At 40.7% G+C, this 24,102-nt stretch overlaps 1 protein-coding gene across 1 annotated transcript in view; it reads left to right on the top strand.

Annotated features, from left to right (window-relative positions):
- The first annotated feature begins 1,503 nt into the window (after positions 1 to 1,503).
- dlc1 (DLC1 Rho GTPase activating protein) overlaps positions 1,504 to 24,102 on the top strand; it is an 80,215-nt gene continuing 57,616 nt past the window's right edge. Inside the window, exons 1-4 of the mRNA XM_080519949.1 lie at positions 1,504 to 2,055; positions 2,884 to 4,837; positions 9,335 to 9,469; positions 9,979 to 10,083. Of these exons, the coding sequence (XP_080376075.1) occupies positions 2,951 to 4,837; positions 9,335 to 9,469; positions 9,979 to 10,083 (2,127 nt within the window). The 5' untranslated portion in view covers positions 1,504 to 2,055; positions 2,884 to 2,950. The remainder of the gene's footprint in view (positions 2,056 to 2,883; positions 4,838 to 9,334; positions 9,470 to 9,978; positions 10,084 to 24,102) is intronic.

The raw sequence follows: 24,102 nt of genomic DNA on the forward strand, positions 1-24,102 counted from the left end.
CTCACACATGTTGCCGAACATGTGTTTTCATGGTGTCACTGTGATGTAGCCCAGTGACCCTGTGGTCTGACTAGCGGGGGGGGGGGGCAGGTTTGTTAAATTACAGGCCTGTGCTGGATATTCACAGAAAGATAATGAGTGGATAGCCTGAGTCATGCTCTCTGTTGGCCACTTCAATCGCCACCAATATCCACATGGAGGCTACTGTGACCAGGGGAAGAAAAAAAAAAAAGTCTGCATTTCATTACACTGCACGCGGCAGAACAGCAGAGAACGTCATGTGACAGGGTGCAGAGGAGTTTTGTTGAACTTGGATGCTTTCCCTTGGGTACGAGGACCATCTGTGTCCCTGGAGAGCTAACCTCAATAACGCAGCAAAGTTTCCCAGTGCAGCCCCTAAGAAAAGACTCATCCAGAGCTTCACCTCACATCTGGACGACCTCAAGGTTAAAGGTCATGGTTGAAGGGATCGTAGGAAGGGGCTTCATTCCAGTTTTCACTCATGCTCGGATTGTCTCTTTTGGTTTATTACCCCTAATGCAGCAAAGGAAAGATATCCTTCATAAGCTTTTAGAACCATAACAGCACTACATAGAAAACAGTACAAAAAGAAGAAAGAACTTTTATTTTGCAAATGTAATAGAATCCCCACAATGCATTTATATTGTCATTTTGAGGGACTTTCTTGATTTTTATTGTTTTTGACTGGATTTAGAGTGTAGATAGGTCTAACTTATTTCAAAGCGTTAATATAGACAGAAGAAGTTTTCAGACATAATCACATGTTTGTGTGATACAATAGTTGCATTGAATTAATATAATTTTGCTATCTAATTTCTTCTGCAAAATGCCTGCAGAACTTACTATATTAGGAAATGAATCACTGGTATTTGCATCCTCATGATTTTCTTTTCCTTTTTTGTCCCATATCAACCAAACAAAAGTTAACAGAGCTTTTAAAAGTGTCCCCATCATCACTCTTCATTTTGTTGTTGTCATCAGTACTTTAAGGATTCCTTCTAATTGTGTAATTAATGCTTGCCACGTGTTTTTTATTTTCCATTAGTGCCAATGTGTTTGGTTAAGCACAGTTATGAGATTACCAGTTGACAAATGTAAAAAAGAATGAATTCCTGAGACATAACTGCCAAAACATAAGACCGATCTGTCTTGGCTCACAGCCAGAGGTCTTACAAGGCAGCCTGTCTGTTACTAATCAAAACCAATCGGTTGGGAGCATTGCCCGGCGACATGAAATCACTATAGCTGAACTCGAAAAAATGAAGGAAATGTCCACTGAGGAACGAGAGCAGAGGAAGATGAGAAGACGTTTATGAAATGGGGAAGAGGGCACGTATGTTAGAGGAGGGTGGAGTGAATAAATGTGTGCGGAGTGCCTGGCGAGTTGCGAGACGGGGGATGGGGCTCCGAGGATGTGAGTCAGACTCCCTGTCAAAACCAGCGGGGAGGGGACCTGATGAGAGAAGGACAGAACGAACGGAGGAGAACAGGGGTGGAGTGGGGGAAAGAAAACCCGGCCCCCTCTCGCACCACCCCGACTGCTCGGCATTCGGCGTCAGCAAAATCCTTAATGTGATCAAGATGGAAGTTGTCTATGGACTTTTCTCTGCTTTCCAGCTCTCCGCCTGCCTTTGGAGGCTTCACCGTCGGGCCAGAAGCTTTAGAGCGAGGAGACTGTCTGTCTAGAAAATGGCTCGCAACATCATGGATTGAGAACTGCTCACAAAATATCCATCAAGGCACTTGGACATAAAGTGGATTCATATTCTCCCAAAGGTGGACGTCTTGTTTCGGTGGATGAAATTTAAAAAAAAAAGAAGCCAGCTTGTGATATGGATACATGCACTTGAAGTCAATCCTGGATCTGACTGTTGGATTACAACTGGATTGTGCCGTAAAGCACTGTGTCATCTGTGGAGAATGAGTAAACGTTATTACTCCTCTGTACCTGAAATGTACAGAGGCGTCAGTTCCGTTGTCAGCTGTTGGTTGAACTGCAAGTTAAAGAAGCAACTATATTAAATAATTTTAATGGTAAATCGCCTGATATTTTATTGATGTCTGATACAAGTTCATGTCACAGATTGAGGCTATTTAAAATAGCAAAGGCATATCCAAGATTCTTTCTGAAGTAAACTTTGTTTCTGAAGGATGAAATAGAACAAAAGTGCAGCTTTAAGAGATGTTTTGTTACTATGTTGTTTGACTTCTGTACATGCAGCCCCACATCGACATGGGAGAAAGCAGGGCACAGTGTAATGATATAATGTACTACGTCTTAGCTTAATACATGTGATAAGATCTGCAGCATGAACTGTGAGAACACTAGATTCTCGACAAGCAGCTGTTGACTGTCATTTTATGTCTGTGTTTCCTTTAGTTATGTCATTGTCGTGTGTGTGTGTGTGTGTGTGTGTGTGTGTGTGTGTGTGTGTGTGTGTGTGTGTGTGTGTGTGTGCTATTTTTATATATTCAGATTATGATTCCTGGATTTTTGTAGCTGAGAAAGATAAAGCTAATATTTTAGATAGAGGTAATTTAGTCTACTTGGCAAGCAAGTCATGTGAAATCCGGAACAAGTGCTTAAAAAGATGTCAGATTCTCACGGTAGATTAATGGTAAATTAATTAACATAATGGGTTCCTGTCATCTTATACTCACCCAGCTGAGTTTACACTTGAAGGAATAGTGAAAGTAGAGTGATTTTGCCCCTCTTGAACTTTCAATCACAAACTTCTTGCTGTTTACTTTAAAAGTGAAACACTATTTACCGTATTGTCATCCGCACATTCAGTTACTGTAAACTCATAACGTCGGAGCAGCACCTGTTGCTTACCCCCCCATCTCTCTTCTCTGTTACAGCAAATCTGGTTCTCCAATTTGAAAAGGTCTCAAAAGCAGCTGTATGGGATAGCGCTGGCTGCCCACTATGCCGGTAGCCATACGGAAAAGAAGTTGGGAGGAGCATGTGACTCACCCATCCGGGTTACAGTACAGCTATGATGACTTGGATCTTGTCTGCTGTCATGGAGTCGACAGCGAGGGGCTCTGGATGGGCTCCGGGGAGTCTAAACAAGGGCGGCGACGGACAAGGTGCGCGTCCATGCCAGAGGGCTGCCACCAGTTATCGACAGAAGACCGAGCAAGGACGCTTGACGAGACAGCTTCTGTGGTGAATTCTCATATTGAATCAGGACATTTAAAGTTAATGGAAAACAATGGAATAGTTCCTCCGTATTTGCAAGCATCAGTTTCTGGCTCTCAGGATTTGTCGGGGACCGACGGTCCTCCGGGGGCATCCAAATCAAAACATCTCCAAACCACAAAGACTGATAATATTACAGAGTTTCTCTTTAGCAGTGGGTTGTCCAGTACAAATACTTCTTGTGCAACTGATTGCAACAGTCAGACTGTGAAAAGTACTTATGATGAAATTGACGTCGGCACAGAAAGCTGCCAGGGTCAGAATGGTTGTGAAGATGATATTGTCTTTAAAAATCCACATCTCGCTCATCAAGATCAACAATACATCTCTATCTCCTCAAACAATGAGCCTCCATTGTCTCAATCTGCTGGTGACCAGTCTGGCAAATCGCCAAGCCAACAGGAAACAAAAGAGAGCCATACAGAGGGTTACTGCAGACCTCTTGAAATCTCTGAGGCCACACTAAAGTGGCCGTCTGCTGCTGAGCCCGAACCTCAAACTGACCTCCCAGATGTTGAGGAAGGGGAGATTTCCATCTCTGACAACACTGCTGCAAGTCTTGCCGTTGATGTGCTGCACAGTTCAGTGAACGTGATGGATGAACGTATTTCAGAGCCACTGCCTGACGCAAAAGGGAAACCAATCGTGACTTCAGTTGTAGACGGAGAAGGTATCAAAGGGAAAACTGAAGTCTGGATCACAAATTCTGCCGGTGAGATGAATAGCCTGAGCGACTCTGCAACTCTGAATGAAAATACAGGACTGGACTATCACGCGAGAGCTGTGGACAGCGGGGAGCAGGATATTAACAAACGTGCTTCAGCATCGGAGCAGGGTCAGTGTTGTGCAATATCTAACCAGACACCGTTGGGACAGCAAAATACTGAAAGGACGGCAGAGAACAGGCCTCGGGGTGAAGACAGTTCACAGGTGGAAAGCAGCGAGCAAGCAGCGCACAAGCCTCTTGAGCCATCTGATAATAATGTCAAAAGTCAGTGCTGCTCCTTGACATTAGACGGCAGTTTGACATCTGGACAAGCAAACAATGGACATTCAGAGGAGGATCCTGCACAGATGAATCAGTGTATGGATCAATATGTAAAAACTCTGCCAGTGAATAGTAGTGATCCAACCTTATTACCTAAAGAGTTTACCATTCATGAAGATCCAGCCATTCATCAACAATCGGAAAATAACTGTTCAAAACTTGACACTATTCAGGAGATGAGCCTTATAGGGGCAGATGAAATCTCCCCGCAGGGTCCTTTAAAAAATACCAGTGTTAATATTAATCAAAAAGCAGTTCAGCAGTCCTGTATGGATGATACTGAACACCAAAATCTGCCACCAGGCTCCACGGAGATCACTGGGGGACTCCATGACAACCGAGCCTCTGGTCATTACTGCAGTGACTCACCTGCCTGTGAGGTGGCAGATGGTCACAGGGAACATCACAGACCAGGAGCCACAGTTTCTACAATGCAGGAGTCGGAGGAGGCCGTACCCTCAGCCATTTACAGCGATAAACACCTGGACACCTCGGTGCAAGATGGAACAAATGAGCCCGCGGGTCATAAAGAGGACAACACGGTCAAAGTGCGCATGAGAAAGGTAAGACTAAGTGTCTTGTTGATGTAGCAGTTATCAAGGTATCATTTTGTTGTGTTCATTTGTCTTGATATTGTAATTCTGGTATGCCATCTACTCAAATGAGCTTCAAATGAACAGACTCTCACTTGGCATAAATGGCCCTCTAATAATTTTGTCCCACACTCTGGCCAGCGTCTTGGAAAACAATGACTTCACTCTCACATGCTTACAGATCTGTGAGTGGGGGGGATCTGTGAAACGTTTTACTCTTTCTCAACCGCTCATTGCAAAACAAGGTCCTATAAGGGCATGGGGAGCATGAACACAGAGGGAGGTGGAAGCTCAGGGAGATCTACAGTGAAATGCTTAAACTGCTTTCTTTAGCAAGTACTTGATGTACAAGGTCATTTTGTTTACTAGTTGTGTGAAAAAACTGTAAAGAGTGTGTGTGTGTATATATATATATACATATATATATATATACACACACACACACACACACACACTTTTTTGAACAAAGCATTCGTCAGAAAAGTAAGTGATCACTATTTGTTATTGCAGAAAAAACTCATTAAGAAAGAATCAGTTTTACTGTCATCATGTCGAAAATCCTTAATTGATTAAACACAAAACAACCCAATGAAAACTTGCCATATAATTTGGACATAAGTTAGTCTCTATTTCCTGTTGAGCTTAAATATAATATAAATCTAATTAAAAGCATCCACACCTTTTAAAAAAATGTACCTTGTACGTTGTCTCTACATAGAATTGGATATGAAAATCCAAAGCTTGAGTTTCATATTTCACCCAGCCAACTATTTTGCAGAAAGTTATATACATTTCCTCAAGGGCTTGCGGCTGTTAAGTTGTGGTAGCAAGCAGTACTTTTAAACATTTGAGAGAAAATTATTATTACGCCACATTTAACAGCCATTATAACTTTGATACGCATCTCAAGTCATTCATCATGTGGTTGCAAACTGTTTGAGTGTCATCAGAAGGAGACACAGTTATTCTTGAGTCGCTCCACTAAAATCAGCTGTTTGTACTGAGAGCTACTAATTTAACTGCAAACACAGTTCATCAACAAAACAGTGAATCATGTCGTGCTACAAAAATAGTTAAAAAGAAAAAAAAAGAAAAAATATACTCTGGTAGTCAAGAATACTCAATTTCTTTTCCTCACTGTATCACTCTATCCATCTCTGAAGTAAACAGCACAATCAGTTCTTGTGATAAGATGTTACAGACCGTGTTTTTCACATGTGCAACACTGAAGTTTTGCAACGTGACAGTGGATAATGGCTTATTTGTCAAAGCACTGTGTAATTTCATTTCTAGGGGGTAAATACACTGGACTCCTGTTGGTCGTATTCCGTCATAACTTGTGTTTTCACCTTTTAGGTTTCAGCTTTAGGGCATTTTCACCTCTCTGCCTCATTGCTAAAACAAACATAATCTCATCCAGTTGAATAATAATAAACTGTAGGTAAATAAGAAAAAGCATGCCTTGTAATCATGAAAAAAAAACAAAAAACAGTTGGTGATCCGTGCCAGAGATGCTAAACTCTGACAGGAGTTGAAGAGTTTTTTTTAATCAGTATAATTGTATTTTATTATTGCCACATAAACTGCATAGAAATGTTGGACACACTCATCGTCATGACTAATGTTGACATCACTAAATTAAGCGCCAAAAACAAGAGTTTGCAGTCCAGTGTAGCCACTTGGAAAACCTGTTATTACCACTGGCTGCAGTTTCAAACTTCAATGACTTAAAATATCCAACAGAAAAAGTCCCGTCTTGGAAAACTCAAAAGAGAAATGGCAATAGAGTCAATATAGTCAGTACCTGCAGCACCTAAATATTGTAATCAGCTTTTTAATGCAATAAACTTACAGCAGAAATTGATGATGTTGATGAACAGTGGATGACAAAAAAGAAAGATGGAAAGTCGAAATAAACCTTTTTAATATCATGGAGACAATTATGGAGCTCATCTTATTATCGTCCAGCGGATAACAACAACTTCAAATGATCTCTGACAAGATTTTCTACAAACTAATGATGATGTTCCCAGCAGATTGCAGATCCTTTTGTAAAATGAGTCCAGCTGGTTTGCATAATGGCTGGAGATTAACCTGATATTGGGCTTTGTTTCTTTGTTTATTTGTTTTAGCAACAAGGCCTGACCCCGGGGCAAAATTGGTTCTAACAGTCATTTATCTGGCAGCAGACAACTTGGCAGAACCACCCAAGTTCTGTCTCTGTTTCTCTCCTTTTATGCCTCTGCGCTTGTGTTTACTAATCAAATGTGGGCCTTTTGGTTCATGTACAAATTGATTCCATTATACAAAGATTGTCCGCCATGTTTTATTTGTAACAGAGGTTTTGTTCAGGAGAAAAATAACTCATTCAACGTACATGTCTGAAGAGGAGGGTGCAGGTTGAGTGCAAGAGGGGGTTTTGAAAAGAGAGCAACAGAGGAAGGAGGGTTCTAAACGTTCAAGCAGTGTGGGAACTGTCTCGCATCTCAAAAAAACAGAAAGTTTCAAGGAATGTAACAGAAACCTCAAAAATGACAAAGGCAGAAATGAAACCATCTGAGAACACACAAACCACCAAAATGCCCCGAAAAATCTTTGCTTCTCCGAGGCAGCTGAGCTCCCCTGCACTTGTGTTTTACTCGGCCGTTCCGTGGTTGTTTTTGCCTCGCCGAGCCAGATGCTTTTGTTCATTCAGTGAGGCCTCGTAAAGATGTCATTGTTTTACCATGGCACAATGTTTCATTGTGATGCCCTGCCAAGAAGACAGAACGTAGTGATGTGCGCTGCCACAAGCGAGGAATGCCAGTGAATGCATCAGTGTGAAACACACACATGCCCTCCGTGTCTGTGCCCTCGCCGCAAACCCGACGCGGGCAGCTTTCGATTGGCTAATTGGACACTAACTGGAAAATAAATGTGAGCGCAAGTCATAAGACTTTATCAGAGATCGAGCTGAAAGCCTGACAGACCGCTGCGGCTATACCATGTTTACGCCCAATATAAGCTGGTCAGTCCCAAACAAATCAACAGTACTCATATTTCTCATATGAATGTTATCATCCAGAAACACCCACTGTGAACCTATTTTCACAACAATGTTAATCACTTGACATAATATGACGATGATTTGCCCCCCAAACCCCCCCCCAACTTTATGCGATCCCGTGAGACGGCCAGAAACAGACACAGCATGTGAAAAAGAGCCAACTCCACGTTTCCATGACTTTTAAAATTCCCAAATACACAGAGCCACAGTCACTGTGTGTCTCATGATCTCACCCTCATTAAGTGTTTAACAGGGTCTGTTTGTGCGGATTGCAACAAGATTTGTTTGGGACTAATGGGTCAGTCGTGAAATTTCTCCGAGGGCACCTACTGCAAAGGCAGGAGGAAATTAAAACCTCACAAAATACAAGATTTCTTTCAGGTTTAAGTACTTTTTTTAAAGAGGTTTTTTTGTTTGTTTGTTTTGTTTTTATAAAACACAGCACAACTGAATGATAGCAGACAATGAAGCAGTATATGGAGCGCATGCCTGGATTGTATGTTCAGCTTGTTTTACTCGAGTTAAGCCACCTGAGGTCAGTGTGAGACATGTTTTCACAGCTGTTAGGCAAACGATGAACAATGCAGAAGACTGAATGACAAATATTAAGTCTGTAAGAAATTATGGGAATGACAAAGAAAAAGTGCAAGCTTTTAAGGAACGACTCTTTAACAAACTAAAGGACAAAGTGATGGCAAGTGTGTCAGCAGCAATTAAAAAAGCAACGCAATGAGAAGGGAAAGGGAAAAACACAATTTCAATTTCTTATTTTCCATTGGGTAAATTATGAATTATGAATAATGAATTTTCATCCATTACTGTTTGCCATCAAGATGATTAGATTAGAAAATGCATGAGTGACTTACAGGTGGCAGTGTTAATGTTTTGATGGTCAACATTTTAACAGAAAAAAAAACAGGAAAGCAATTTTGCTGATGTTTCTCAACATAATGTATTCTTAATGATAAAGCTTGTCAATTAGTGATTAGACATTTTCACAGTTCATGAAAAAAACTAAAAGTCTTGAATATGTAGTTTAGTGCAAAGCTGGCTATTACTATTGTTCAGATCAATTTTCTTTCCTCATTAGCTGTAAGCTCTTGATCCACTGGAATACTTCTCATCTGACAAAGTCATTTTGGAGGGGAAAATATGACATTCAGATTTTTGTCTTTCTGCTTTTCCCTTCCTGATTCACTGATCTCAACTGAGAGAGGATGACCCAATATTTTCCTACGAGTCGTGTGTCTTGGTCCTGAGGAAGCGACCGCTCACAGGACAGGCTCAGGATTGTAGGAACACTGGTTCTTTACTGTTATTACAGTGATGTTTACATGATCTTATGATCTTACTGTGCTTCAAATAATGTGTAATTTTTACGAGGATGACATTCTTCTCTTGTTATATGTGATTTTATTCAGCGTGAGCATGCTCGTCTGGACTCAATGGTGCTGCTGCTGATGAAGCTGGACCAGCTTGACCAGGAGATTGAGAATGCCCTCAGTGCCACCTCCTCTATGGGCAGCACCCCGACCCCTCATCGAAAGCACCCCCTGGTAAAAAAAAAAAAAAACAACCAAAAAAACTTTACTCCAGTTTGACTGTTTCTTTCTATTTTATTTAAAAAAAACAACAAAAAAAAACAGAAATCTTTGTTCACTCTCCATCTTTCCACTTTCAATATGTTCTTCATTTATGGGGCGGTCGGAGCCTCTGTCAGCTGACATTAAACAAACAGCATTTGCTTAAATAGAGTTTGAACTTAACATGCCACCTGTTTATTGGGCTAACCAAGAGAGACAATCACCCTGAAATACGTACTCCATGAGCAATTTAGAGTCACCTGTCACCACTAATGTACATGTCTTTTAAACTGCGAGCCACCCTGAAGAAGACCCTGAATCACTCTGATTTTGATTGATGAATTAATTTACTCTAAATTCACCAAATTTATTCAGAAATGTACTTTATTTGTTTCATCACTTGTGAAAGGTTATGTCTTTGGAAAAGCAAAGTGTATATAACAGAGGGCTACATTGGGGATTTTGGTTTTTTACTTTGGCAGGAATTCAATGTTGGCTCTCTGCCAGAAGCGTCACCAACAAACCCACACCCCTCTGCAGCCCCATCAGGCTCGACATCATCCCTGGGGGCAAAACTCAAGACTGGGGTAAGTGTGGAGCTCGGTGTTAGACCAGCGTGCATAAATAGCAAATCTCCACGCATATAGCTACACAGTTTTGAAATGAAGGCTATTTAAAGAAGATGGATTAAAAGTGTGACAGGATGTTTTGTCAAACACACACCAGAAAAAACAACAACTTTGAAAAGGCCTCCTCTTGATCCCAAATGATCCCTCAATTTTCCTGCTGCTGCTGCCCCTCCAAACTTCCAGGGGCTACCAACCTCACACCTCGAAACCCACTGAATTAGAGTTTGTTACAGATGATGCAGGAAACATCTTCGTTGTCACACTGTGTGGAGTTGCACTTGAGCCGCTGCATCTGAGCTGCATGTGACTTCAAACCTCACCAAACACTCATCTTACATTGGTGTTTCTGTATTTGTCCATCTGTGCGTGTTTTCTTTTTTTTCAAATAGTAACATGGATGGCCCATAAGCAGACAAGCTTGTGTGCCAATTGAATCGACCTATTATAGGAATGTCTTGCAGCTCTTAGGGCTGAGCCAAGCTGACGTTAAAACTCTATAATTAGCTGGTTCCAAAGATCTAGACCCCTTCACTCCAACAAAAGGGTCAGGAGGGGGGTCTGCGAGGTGAAAAGCCAAGACGGAGAAAAGAAAGGGGGGGCGGGGGGGGGGGGGGGGCACGCTTCATGTGAGACATGTGTCTTTAAAGCTCTGGCTTGCTCATTTAATGATTTCGTCCACCATGCTTTGCCATTAACGAAGCAAGTTTTTTTTTATAAATAAATACTGATATTTAGTCTTTGAGGCACTTAAAAGACAACGATAAATGGAATATTTCTCAGGTTTCCAATGTGAGGCAGCCCCATTTGTTGACAAAATATATTCTCCCATCTCGCTCCAAGCTGGTATTTTGTGTGTGCCGTTGCACATCCCAGCACTTCTGCAGTCACACAAGTTTGAAAAAGCTCATGGTTGATTTAAGAGAAATGGATCAACATAATCAATGATGTGTGGTGTATTATGTCTTTAGTCCACTGTTTCCACAAGCTCCATTCCTGCAGTAACCCAAGGTAACTCGCTAAGCTTGAGTAAACAGTGCTTTCACTGCTCCTAATAGGAGGCTTTTTACAGTGGAGGCCCCGCAGGGTGATTGATTGAGACCAACCAGATGATGACTCTGTGAAGGGGATTGTCAGTCGGTAATCGTCGCAGGGGACTACTGACCCCTTTCAAACTTAAAATGTTGTGACGCCCACTTAATCTTTTTAGCCCAACAATGTAGATCCTTTGAATGATGCAAAGGAGAAGCAGGGTCAGGGTAAACTCTGAGTTCAACTCGGCTGTCTGTCAGGTTTTATCACATGAACTGAGAATATGAAATGCACCATCTATAACTTACTTTTTCTGGAGCAATAATTGTGGTGATTTGGGATGTAGCAAAAAAAACCCAAACAAAAACAAAATGTAGCCAGAGCTATAAACCGAGAGTGGTAGTATGTAGTGGCAACGTTTTGTCTTTTTATGTGGAACTGTGAACTTTTGTTTATCAAAGATTTTGTGCAGATGACAAATTATCAGTAGATATGAAGCTGCAAACAAATGACACCTAAATTAAGATTGTATGTAAATGAATCTTCCCTGAAACATTGCTGCAAGGGCAAAAACTGACAAGCTGCTGCATCAAAGACTTCATTGAAAGATATCGGTGTAATGTTAAATTGAAAGGTTGACACTTAAAGGTTTAAAACAGTAAGATGAGAATACACCTTATATGGTCTCTGTACAAAGATGTTCAAATAGCCAAAGGCTTTGTTGGTTCATTTAAATAGCAAATAAATAAAAGTAAGAAAAGAGAACAGATGGTAAATTGCACATGCTTTCCATTTTGCACACAGCAAATTATTTAAACCTTTTGCAAATATTTGCAAATGTAACCATGAGTGTGTTTAATGTGAACGCACTCAGGAGTGAATTTTTAAGTTGCCACAGGATACAGCAAACAACATGAGTCTTTCGCCAGCCAATGGGAAGCGCGACTCACTTAATCATAAGGGTAAGAGCTTCATTTCAAATTATACTGTCCACACAGTCAGAATATGAGGTGTAGGTGGGCCTGCTGTAGTTCAACACTGATAAATGGTATGATAGCGTTATTGACAGTGACTGATTCCAGGTGTGTGTTTGAACATGGGAGCATCTGAAAGATGTAACATATTGGTGAAGATACTTCCGCATCTGAAATGTTTTGAATAGCATAAGAAGTTTGTCATTCATCTACAGGTGCATCTCAAAAATGATATGAAATTGATATCATTCAATATGCTATGATTTAATTTTTAACAGATACTTCCATATGGTTTATATTTATGACATATATACTGTATTAGTTCATTTTTTTAAAAATATATTTGTATGATTGGTCATGATAATGGAAAATACTGCATCTTTGTACATAAGCACTTTTTTTTAGGCCATAAATAATGCAATGAATTATTTAGAACGCTTGGAACTTTTTAAGTGAAGAACCCATAGTTAACTTTTTGCTGATATCCTATATTTTTTAATGCACCTATACTTATCAATGTAAGTTTTACATTGAGGCTGAGATATTTTTCATTTTGCATGTGAATTCCTTCCTTCCTGTGCTGAAGGACGCCGGCGGTACTGTAACTGGCATTTTTATTGCTCTTTTCGTGACACCCCCTGACGGTCAGTGTAGCACTTTGGCGTGATTGTCCCAAGCACACTCTCACGCTGTCCTGGGCTTTTATGTAACCAGGATAAATGTGAAGTGGTGGTATGTGGCTGTGGACGTCTGTGATGAGAGGACACCCGCTTGGCACGTCACCTATCATTCGCTCTCTGTGGACAAGACATTGGGTTCATGTGAATACATTCTTGGCTCCTATCTGGCCTGGCTGGTGGCTATAGTTAGCCTTCAGCAGGTGGTTGTTTGTCTTACATCGAGTGTGGGGCTAACATGTAGCGGATGTTGTGCCACAGCAGGTGTTTTTCTTTTTTTTTTTCTTAAACTGGAGCTGCTATTCTTTACCATGTGTGTTTTTGTTGGCAGGTTTCTATTACTTGCTTTGTGAAGCAGGTGTGTCGCACTGTTGTTTAGCCAGTGTTGTTGTGTTGCAGCAGGTGGCTTTTATTTGGTCGCATCGCCCAACACGCATGAGTTATTTTTTTCAGTATTTTGCTTTTTTCACCTTTTTTGTCTAATGACCAATGGTGATGCAGCTGTCACACTCATCCATCAAATTAAGTATACGGCTTCACTTAAACTCATGTAACAAAATCTTTAACAATTATGAGATAATACTTTTAAGATATCCCAAATATGTTTTGTGTGGACCAATAAGTTCATAGGCTGTTTCATGTTCTCATAATTTTCCTTGTTGCATAATTGCCATAGGATCTGATAGATATTCATGCTTTCAACAGCCAATGTCCTTTTTTGTTTAATGGTTTGCTTTATAGATTACATTAGACTAAGACAATAGAAACGCAAAATATTTCCAAGTTTCACAATGGTTTCCATTTTTCCCCAAAAATATAACTAAAGCAAATACCTCTTATAAACAGTTTTGAGTATTATTGCCAATAGAAAGTTTTCCTTCTTCTGCTCTATAACAAAGTTCAGTAAATATGCATATCATGGCTGTTCGGGAGGCCAATAGGAATTTGTTGATTGATGTAATCAATAGTGATGAAATTGAATTGTGCACAGTATGAAAGATATTTGTTACGCAACTCTATTTTTAGACTGCCGTAGCTGCAGAGGAAGTGCCCAGCCACAGAGGCGGGTGGAGACCGCTGATCTCTGACCACCTTCCTCTGAATGTTGCAGTCGGAAACAACATATCAGTCACCTTCTTTGCTAAGTGTTCCCACCGGCAAGACTTTTTAACATCAGCTTCATTTTAGATCTGTGGGGAATTCAAAGTGCGTGGCCCCCTTGTTAAATCTCGCACCGTGGTGTTTTCCGTGTCATGTATGTGGTAACAGGGAAGGTGCTTCCCTACACCAGAACCTCAGCCTAGTTGTCTTTGGTAAACAGTACATAGCAGGGAAACCTTTGACCCTGTGTTTGAGTCTGTTGTCTGTCTCCCCAGAAACATTACTCCAAAGAAAGTGTCCATAACCTCCTGCAGGGGTTTAACTGCCAGTGAATACACGAAAGTGCCACATTTCCAATATATTCCCATATCAGGGTTCCAGGCCTATTTTAGGGAGGTGGATGATTGATTGAGCGATATTTTTATTCCACAAAGACGGAAAGGCTTCATTGCCTGTCAGGAGATCATGTATGAACATAGGTTTTTATCTGTCTGTAGCTTTGTGGACAATAGGAGCGCTGTGGTTTGCGTGCTAAGGTCACAAGCAGATCTCTGCTCTGTCCTTCCTCCATGTTCCGGTCTGGCAGCCTCACAGTCCCCAAACATCCTTCGTCCAAACCGCACCTTCCACATGCCCCAGTCAGACAGAAAACTCACTTTTCTGCTACTTTTTTCTGTTCCTCGTCGTTGATTTTTCTCCCTACGCTTTCTCATTCATGTCCTTGGGTTGCTAGTCAACACAATATGGAGCAGGCGTAATTATGTTTGCCTCCAACCCTCCCACTTATTTGGCTAACATGACAGTAGTAGGCCATAATGAGTTTAGTGAGCTTTGAAACCAACCACCATTTAGCCTGACGAGGGCTGCCAGCAGAGGCTCTGGTCATGGCCACGCTCACAGCTTTGTGTAGTGTCATTGTCCCCAAGGTCTCTCCTCTGCCGAGCACAGCTGTAACGAGGGGACAAACACAGGCCCACTGTGGTTTACTAAAAGAGGGTAAGAAAAAAGAAAAGGCTTATGTTTGGGACAGGATGTGGAAAATGAACTCCTCCTCAACCCCCACAAGGAAATCTTGTTTTTCCTGTCGATTCAAGGCTATCACTGCTGCGTGAAGTTGTTCAACAGGGGAGGCGCACTGCATTAATACACTTTATCACATCTATGGGAGCGTCTCATCGAGAGATAACATCTCGTGAAAAAACAAAGGGGACGGCCTCAGCATGCCATCATTAGATTTATCGACATTGTCCTCATGTATCAGCCGCACTGTGTGCATGCTGAACATTTTGTCAAAATTAATTACACCTAAATTGTTTCACGGTCCGGGCTGTCTTGACTTAACATTTTTTTATGTCTCTCATAAATCTCGTTTACACCCATTTTCTTGATGGCGTCTTTCAAAACAAGCTATGGGATTCCTAAATCACATCAGCTCAAAAACCGATGTAATTTATTGCCTCCATATGTTTTGACACTCTTTTTTTTTTTTTTTTTTCCCAAGTGAGTCAAATTTTTTTCACCCAATTCCGAAACGTCACTTCGCTGTGTTGGTGCTAATGAGTACCGGCTGATGGTGTTGAAGCGAGTCAAAGGAGCGAGACGCATCTAAAGTTAGACAGTAAAAAGCACGGAGAATAGCTGCAAGATGATGGTATTTGTTGACAGTAAATCTTAAGGACGACTGGAAAACGCAGGCATCTGGATACACCCCTGCAGCCTGCTGATAATGAAGCGCCATAAATCACTGAACAAACAAAATGAATGCACTCTCAGAAACACTGAGATGCACACACTTGCACAGAGGAATGCACTGTACAGCCAGGTGCTATTCAAAGTTATTCAGGTGGTGGTTTGCGGTTTTAATTGGGATTAATTTTAGCTTGACTATGTGCTCACATATTTTTCAGTTTTGAAAGCGTTGCCTTGGGAGTTTTATTACCTCACTTGAGTGGTTTAGCCAATTCATCATATCTGCCCTCACTTCTTTTTCTCCCGGAATGTGGCATCATCCACATTGAGTTTATGTGTTTGTTTTGTGTTTATAGCCAAACATGTTATTGCAGCATTTGAAACTGTACCTGAACGATGATTAGTTTAGGCATCAAACATCCAGGACTTCACTGACCTGCTTTTACTCACCGTCGTGCCCTCTAAAGTGGAGAGTAAACAGGAAGGATATTCAGTAACGTTACAAAACAGTGACCCAGCAAAGTCTGGCCGACCGGTCCGTCTGGCAGGTCAGTGAGTCTGTGTTTCTGCCACAGTGCTGCTATGGAGCCGCCACTCTCTTCCACGGAGGACTGTCTAATCCCTCTTGTTAACCCACTCCATGCTTTCTCCCCCCAAAAATGTCAGCGGCTAATCCACAGGCTTGCATTGTTAGTGCAGTTAGGATCGTAAAGCTTATCCCTATTACCTCTGGTCCTTAAGCCACGAATTCAACTTGGTGAGCGGGAACAGGTGACGCATTTCGTCTCAGTGTGTACAGAGATTGCGTCAGAGTGAGGAAAACTGTTTTGTGCGGTTCAATAAGTTGTTTTTAAACTTCTCATCCAACTTGTGTCGCCACTGAATTCTGCAGTTGTAAAATAAAAATTAAAAACAAAACAATCCTGTGTTTACAGAGCACATTGACCCTACATGTAACCTTTATTTGGCTTTCTGTGTAGAGAGGACTTAAAAAGGAGGGGGGGGGGTTGATCATATTTCATGTTCAAACAAAGGCCTTCATTCCGCCTTTTGATACATTTACACTGACACTTTTGTTTTTGTTAATATTTTGCCTGTTTTAAAGATCAAATAACTTCTCAATGTGGTTTTGTATTTCCAATTGGCTGATTTTTCTCATCATACTGACTGTTTCTATTAGAGGTGGGGTTTTTTTTGTTAATGTAAGGAGAATCCATTTAATTATACTGTAGGTTACTATTGGTCATCATGTAGTCGTCTCGCTGGTTTCTGTACTTTGTAAGCTCGGGTTTAAATTGTCTAAATTGTGATATATTTAACTTTATGACAGTATTGATATACTTTTATGTCTTTTTAATTATTGACAATGTAAACGTCTCAATTTTAGATATATGTCGACTATTTTAACTTTGTAATCCTTTTCTTTCGCCAATTTCCACCCAAAACACGTTAAATTATATTTTCTTTTACAATTATTTGAAGTGAAACAACAACTTGACTCTTTCATAGAAACTAATTGTCAATCTTGTTTTTATTGCACAGTCTCAACCCCTCAAAAGTGAAAAGATATTTTTTTTCCACATATTTAATTCGTGCCGGCACATATGATGTGATTGACGAGAGTGCAAAGTTGTAAGTACTATTCAGTTTGTCTTTGAGAGGAAAAGTTTTGTGGTCAGAAAAGTTAAACTATTGTCTCGTCATGGACTCCAGGAGCCCGTCAACGCCTCACTGTGTTTGCTCCGGGGGTCCAGCACTAAAGCCCTCCAGACACGGCCTGAAACTAGAGGCTGTTGATTTGGTTTGCATCTCAGCCACCGTTGTCAGTCTGTGTTGACATCGCCGCGCAACATAACTCATGGCTCAAGGTTGAGCAATGAAACCAGTCTGTGTTTCTGCCTGTGCGCATCTTTCAAAGTGTATAAGGTAAAATCATTAGCCTGATAACATCTATTGTTGCACTGAATGTCAAAAATTGTTACCAAAGACATTTTGAAGGACTCAAGTTTCGTTCAGAGTTGTTTGCTTTTCAAATAGCTGTAAAATCCAACATCTGGACACTAATGCACCTTTTTCAGCAGGAAATGTTCCAATGCATCATTACACCAAGTCATCGCATCACTTCCTGTTGACACACGCCAGCTATGACATATGGAGATGATTAAAATGTGGAAAGGGGATGCAAGGAAGAAACTCCGAAGGGTTTAGAGACCGTGTCGTGGGGGTGGGATAAGACTTTGCCTCAAGGAGAAGGCGAAAATGAAATTGTTTCCCACGTTTCCCCGCGCACGTGCACCCTTGGGTCGACAGAGCATGGAAAATAAATTCCTTTGTAAATGCAGGGCAGAAAGAGCACATTCATGGCAGTCAAAAACAAAAAATGAGCTCCAGATAACATCTCAAGGGTTCCTGAACGGGTGTGCACGCACCCTCACACACGTCTCCCTTCTCTACACTGCACAGTTACCTTATACATCTTGTGCCAGAGACGCTAGCTTTCCTGACCATAAGCCATCTGCACCAATTTAGCCATTTGCCTTAAGTGGCGGGGAGAAAGGTTTGGGTTAGACTGAGCCCCCTAATCCTTGGCCAGTGCAGACCATGGGTGGTCACACACACACACACACACACACACACACACACACACACACACACACACACACACACACACACACACACACACACACACACACACACACACACACACACACACACACACACATCAGCAGCTGCAGTGCTGAAGGGGGGATGGGGATGAGAGGCAATTGGCTGTGGGGTTGAAACATGTTTGGTGGACTGTTTGAGTTTGTTGTGCAGGAGCCACATGTCAGTGGCGAGCTTAACGTATTCAACTAACGTACACCGAAAACGCGTGTGTGTGCAGCGGCACACAACACAGCATCGATCACTGAGAGAAGTATTTGTGACTTGTACTGGATCTTAAACTCAAGTACATATTTGACAATCACCACTTTTTAAAGCACGAGTTAAGGAAAGTGATCACAAAAGGAAAGTGATCATATAGAATAGGAATGCAATCCTATACATTTTATAATTACATTGGTCAATTAGAGTTATGTGGTATAGCAACATTGCTTAAAGTCCAATCAGCTTTTTCAATATTTATAACACAAGACCAACTTCTTTGTCTTGATGATTTTGTCTGCAGGTGACATGTTGTCAAAATATCACTTGTATAACTTTTTAAAGCAATGGATCAAACAATATTTAATACTTGCATTAAAGTTTTCACAAATAATTTAAGTAAATTACACTTTCTTTCTGTTTTTCATTGTCAGCCATTAACACTCCCTCGACCAGTGCAACAGCTCAGGAGTGAAAGACTTTTTGTTATTTTTCTCACTTCTGCCGATTTCAAAGTCAAATACGCAGCCGAAATACACTTCAAAGTTGTACTACAAGATTTGTGGAGAATCTTATGAAAATAAATGAGTTGTGAGGAAACCACTTTGCTAAAGTGCTTGCTACAGGAAATGACAATAATAACCCTACAGTGAGAAATCATGCAGGCATAAACACTTACAGGCCATGACACGCACACACACACACACACACCCACACACACACACACACACACACACACACACACACACACACACACACACACACACACACACACACACACACACACACACACACACAAGCACATACCATACCCCCTGTGCCCCAACACAACCCACTTCCAGTAAATTAGTGGCAGTAAATGAGGCAGCTGACGCTTGTGCTGCGCAGCCGGCGTTTCCTAGTGGACACTTGACGGGATCCGAACAGCCCCACACTGGGACAACCTGCACTGTGGCATGCCAAGGGCAGCGGAGGCAAACATCAAGAAAATATGTGACCGTGGTGCTATGAAAACAGTGTTACTGACTGGTACCCAGTCACTCACATTCTTCTTATTCTCTGTGGTCTCTCACTCAGATGTATTCCTCTGTAATTGCTATTATGAGGGAAAACACGAGATTATGTGGAGGTGAGATTTACACTATGTGTGAGTGACTTCATGGGTCATTGACAGGAACCCGTGGTGTGGTGTTTACACAATAGGAAAGGTGAACAGCAATGTCTAGTTAGTGCTAAGCAGAGAACTCACTCAGACCTCCCATAATGATACTATTCTTTTAGGTTCTTTTTGTAGATGTAGATGTAGATGTAGATGACGATACAGATGGATGGGTTTTTTAAATCATTGTATGACAGTGTGGAGAAAGAACTCTCCAACTGATGCTCTTTAAACATAGCATAGTAATATATAAAAACACAGGTACATCATATTAAGCTCTCTCATCCCCCCAACTCATAATGCACATGCTGCCTCTAATGCCAAGTAGTGGTTTTTGGTTGAGTGCAACACTTGTGCAACACACTCAAGATTGTTTCATCATAATTTGTTTTCGTTAATGGCTGTTTTGATGCTTAAGCGATACAAAACGTAATTCTTCATGTGCTAACTATATGTCACTTTCAAATATCGCTAAATTATTTTCATGTTTTCTGAAACTTCTGTAACAATTACACTTTTTTGATGTTTTACACCGCAAGGCGCTTATTCCATTCATTAGGAGCAATTTGGGGTGCAAGGCAAGGCAGGGCAAATATATTTATAAATCACCATTCAGACACAAGGCAATTTACAGTGCTTAACAAAGAAATAAAAAAAAAAACGCAGTATTGATGAAGGAAAGTTTAACAGATAGACAGGTGGAGAATCCAACTGGCAACATTCCAATTGACAAACAATCCACTACCAACTGACCCTTAGTCGCCCCACAAAAATTTAATTTCTTCCATTAAAATTATGTTCTAAAAATGTTTTATTTAGACATCATCATGATAGGAAATAGCATCTCCCTGACCCTCAGTTCTTTATTGCGACAGCAGCTATGGTGGTCAAGCATTGTTGGTTGAATTCCCAGGCTTGTCGTGTCCATGTGTCGAAGTGTTCCTGGGAAAGACACTGAATTCCAAGTTGCTCCCATTGGGAGCCCCTTGCAAAGCAGCCGTCACATTGTTGTGTGTACGCTCATGCATATCATGTAAGATGCAGCAGTAAAATGCAGCACATAAATCAAATATTGTTTATGACGTTCCTACGACCCTGCTTAAGCTCTCGGCTGCCCCACATCGAGCAACTTCTATTGGTAAATCCACGGTTCTTATTGATTAAAAGGACTCTGTGTTTGATGCCGTTTCCAATATCAATTCCTTGGTCAATTATGTAAATTAGCTGGTGTTTCTTTCACCTTTTGGCCCATGTTAACACAATACATCAAATATTCTCCTGGCAGAGGTAATATTATGAATGCAGTCACTTCTCATGGTAGTTTTATTTAAAAAAATAAAAAATAAAAAATAAAACTAAGGAAAGCTGTACTTCATCTCATTCAACAAGAGCCAAAAAATAAATCATATTCATCTAATATCAACAGCACAAACAAGGTAGGTTATTTTAGTCGAGTCTCACATCATTGATTGTATTTGAGATTCACAAGAAAATGCAGCAACGACACTGTGACTGAACAAGCAAAGTCGCATGAGTAACAGCTGAAACAGGACTGATTATATCTGTCTGTGATTTCTTCTCTTTGCTGCTGTTCTGTTTGTGCTGGTGATTTAGTGAAAGAGGAGTGAGTAGGAGTCTTGTCTTCTCCCTGGTGTCTTTTTTAGGTCATTAATCAGAAGTACATTGCGATGCAGTTAGTCCACAGAGGGATGTCGCCACTAAAATATGACCTGTTAAGTGATTCAGTGCTGTGTTAGCATGCACAATGCGTAAATACACACTCACGTACGGATGCCTAGATAAAAAAACATGCCTCAGATAGGACTCTAGTGGTGAAATTGTGTGGTTTTTCAGATTAGGTATGTGTGTGCAGACAGCTCACGCACCGGCACCTAAAAAAATCTCAAGAAAAGCAGATAAGATCAAGACATCACATTTATCCTCCGTTAATCGGCCAGCATGTTCACAAAAACAAACTCATGTGTGAGAGCAGCCATTGTGTTCCTTCTCTCCAGACATACTTGGGGTGACTCATTGTAAAATATAAAGGCTCTCTTGATATTTGAGAGGCAAGGGATGTATAATTCATGGTCTATTTTTGTATAGTCTCTATCTGACTATGAAAGAGAAAGTGCACAATCATAGAAGCTGCTTTGTGCTTGTCACGAAGATGAGAAATTATCTTGTTGCAAGATTTTCTATCTCACAGGGATATTTCCAAGAAATCGCAGATATCCATAGTGGGATGTTGAAAATACTTCTCTGAATTATAATCCCATTTCCAAAATAATTACAAAGGGTGTGTGCTGAAAATGTTTCTGATAGGAAAAAACAATTCTTGTGAAAATGCTAAGATAAGAAAATACTGTGTTAGTACATATATACTTGTCACTCAAGTGTTCACGGAGAGTACACTGGCGTTTCCTAAACAGTACATGTCAATGGTATATCTATATATAGTAGATACCAGAGGATGTAAAGATGGACGTAGGGAACGTGTGGATGCTTTCAGGAAAAATGGCTTTAATAAGAAAGGTTTTATTCATGCTTTAATTGATTGTGATTATAATTTGATTGTATGCTACAAGAGTAACACACAGTGACTTGGACAAGTAACTTTAGTCTGATTACTGGTTTGGAAAAAGTAACGTGTTCGATCACTCGTTACTGGAAAAAAAGTGGTCATATAAGAGTAACACGTTACTAATTAACTTGTTACTGGCATCACTGCTCACCTTCAAGGTCAATGCAGTGGTCTGTAATCTGTATAATCAATTCGGCACAAGTTTTACACCAGTTGTGTTTTTGGCATAGCTCTCAGTGGGATTTATGATGAGTGGATCAGAACCCAACAGGCTCACTGTTCTAACCGCTGGAGCGCCACTGACCCCTGTTTAGTATAAATACTGTGGGTATTCCTTCTCTCAGAAGACCTTTTTTTTGTGGTTCAGATACTACGACCGGTTTCAGGTGTTTTTCACTCTCAATCTCTTTTAAAAAGCAGCTATTAAATCCACTTTGAGTGAAACTAAACTACACTGACCAAAAATGCTTAAATGGACCAAATAGAGATTGCAACGGAGGGATCACTACTGCTTTTGTAGCTTCTTTATAAATATTTTGGGGCGCCGGTGAGGTCTTAGTTGGTAGAAATACCATCATGAGGATCCCACATCAATGGCGTACATTCAGCCAGCACATTGCCTTGCTGTGGAAATCGTGGAAGTCATTTTGCAGATTGTATGCCTTGACAGCTGTTGTGCATTTGTTCCCTTCACATCTTTTGGGTTTAACGTCAGGCATGCCAGTGTGAGTGCAAGCCGCACCAGACAAGAGCACAAATGTTCTTTTTATGTAACTTTGGTCTGAATCATCCAACCACACCACAAGTGTGAACACAGCCTTCAACTCAGACTGTCATTTTAGGCGCTTTTGCTACACACAAAGCTTGAAGTGTTGAGGATGAAGTCGTCAGACCACAAGATTGTGAAATGGTTCAAATATGCTTGAGGCTAAAAAAGACATAGGTCAGGTTTTCCCTTAATGGAAATATCAGAGGAAAGAATTTAAATTATATTGACGAACACATATTTTTTTAATAAGTGTCTCTTTTTTTCTCTCTCTCTTTTTTTTTTTTACTTGGTCTGATCTGTTCGAGGAGAGTGTGGATTAAAACAGATCAGGGCGTGGAGATCAGCCAAAGACCCTGAGGTCAAAAGTCAGCCATAAGGAAGACCTCTGCATTCCAACAGACACACACATATACGCACATACGCATCACATACACTTTATTTTTCTTGAAAACATTGTGTTGATGCTGTAGTATTTTTCTAAAAACCTACAACAAACCCAAAGAAGGAAATATTAAGTACTCAGAACGAGGAGAATCTACTATAGCTACAAACCCTGTTATGATTCAGTTGGTAATGCCTATCCAGACTATCTACGCAAGAGCTGAATCAACAGTGACTCACTGGAGAATGTGCTGTGCTCTCAGACCTGTAATGATGTGATATTTGTGCAGAAATCTCTGGTGGGTTTCTTATCTGCTATGAGCAGTTATTAAAACGTCTGCACAGCAGAAAACTATGTGTACGGTTGTAGCAACAGCATTCCGTGACTCAACAGGGGTTTTTTTTTATTGTCATTGTGTTGTAAGTATATGCTGCATTTTCTGTAATAGATGACAGTATACTTAGAAAGAATTGGATAATAAGGATCCCCCAAGATAAGTCTGTCTTCTTGAGTAATGACAACCTTCAATTACAGTCAGAACACCCATCAGCTAACAGAAAATCACAAATATCAACAAAACAAAAACTTGTTTCTATGTTCTGTTTATTGGTTTTTCTTGTTGTACATTCAGATTTAGAATAATGGAAGAACACATGTACTGGTTAATAAGAAAAGTATACAAAGAGATTAATATGCAGTCAGTGGGGGCAATATCAATACTTGATGTGTTTCAAAATTGGTTGGTTAT

Source organism: Blennius ocellaris, assembly GCF_963422515.1.
Source record: "Blennius ocellaris genome assembly, chromosome: 3".
Taxonomy (NCBI): domain Eukaryota; kingdom Metazoa; phylum Chordata; class Actinopteri; order Blenniiformes; family Blenniidae; genus Blennius; species Blennius ocellaris.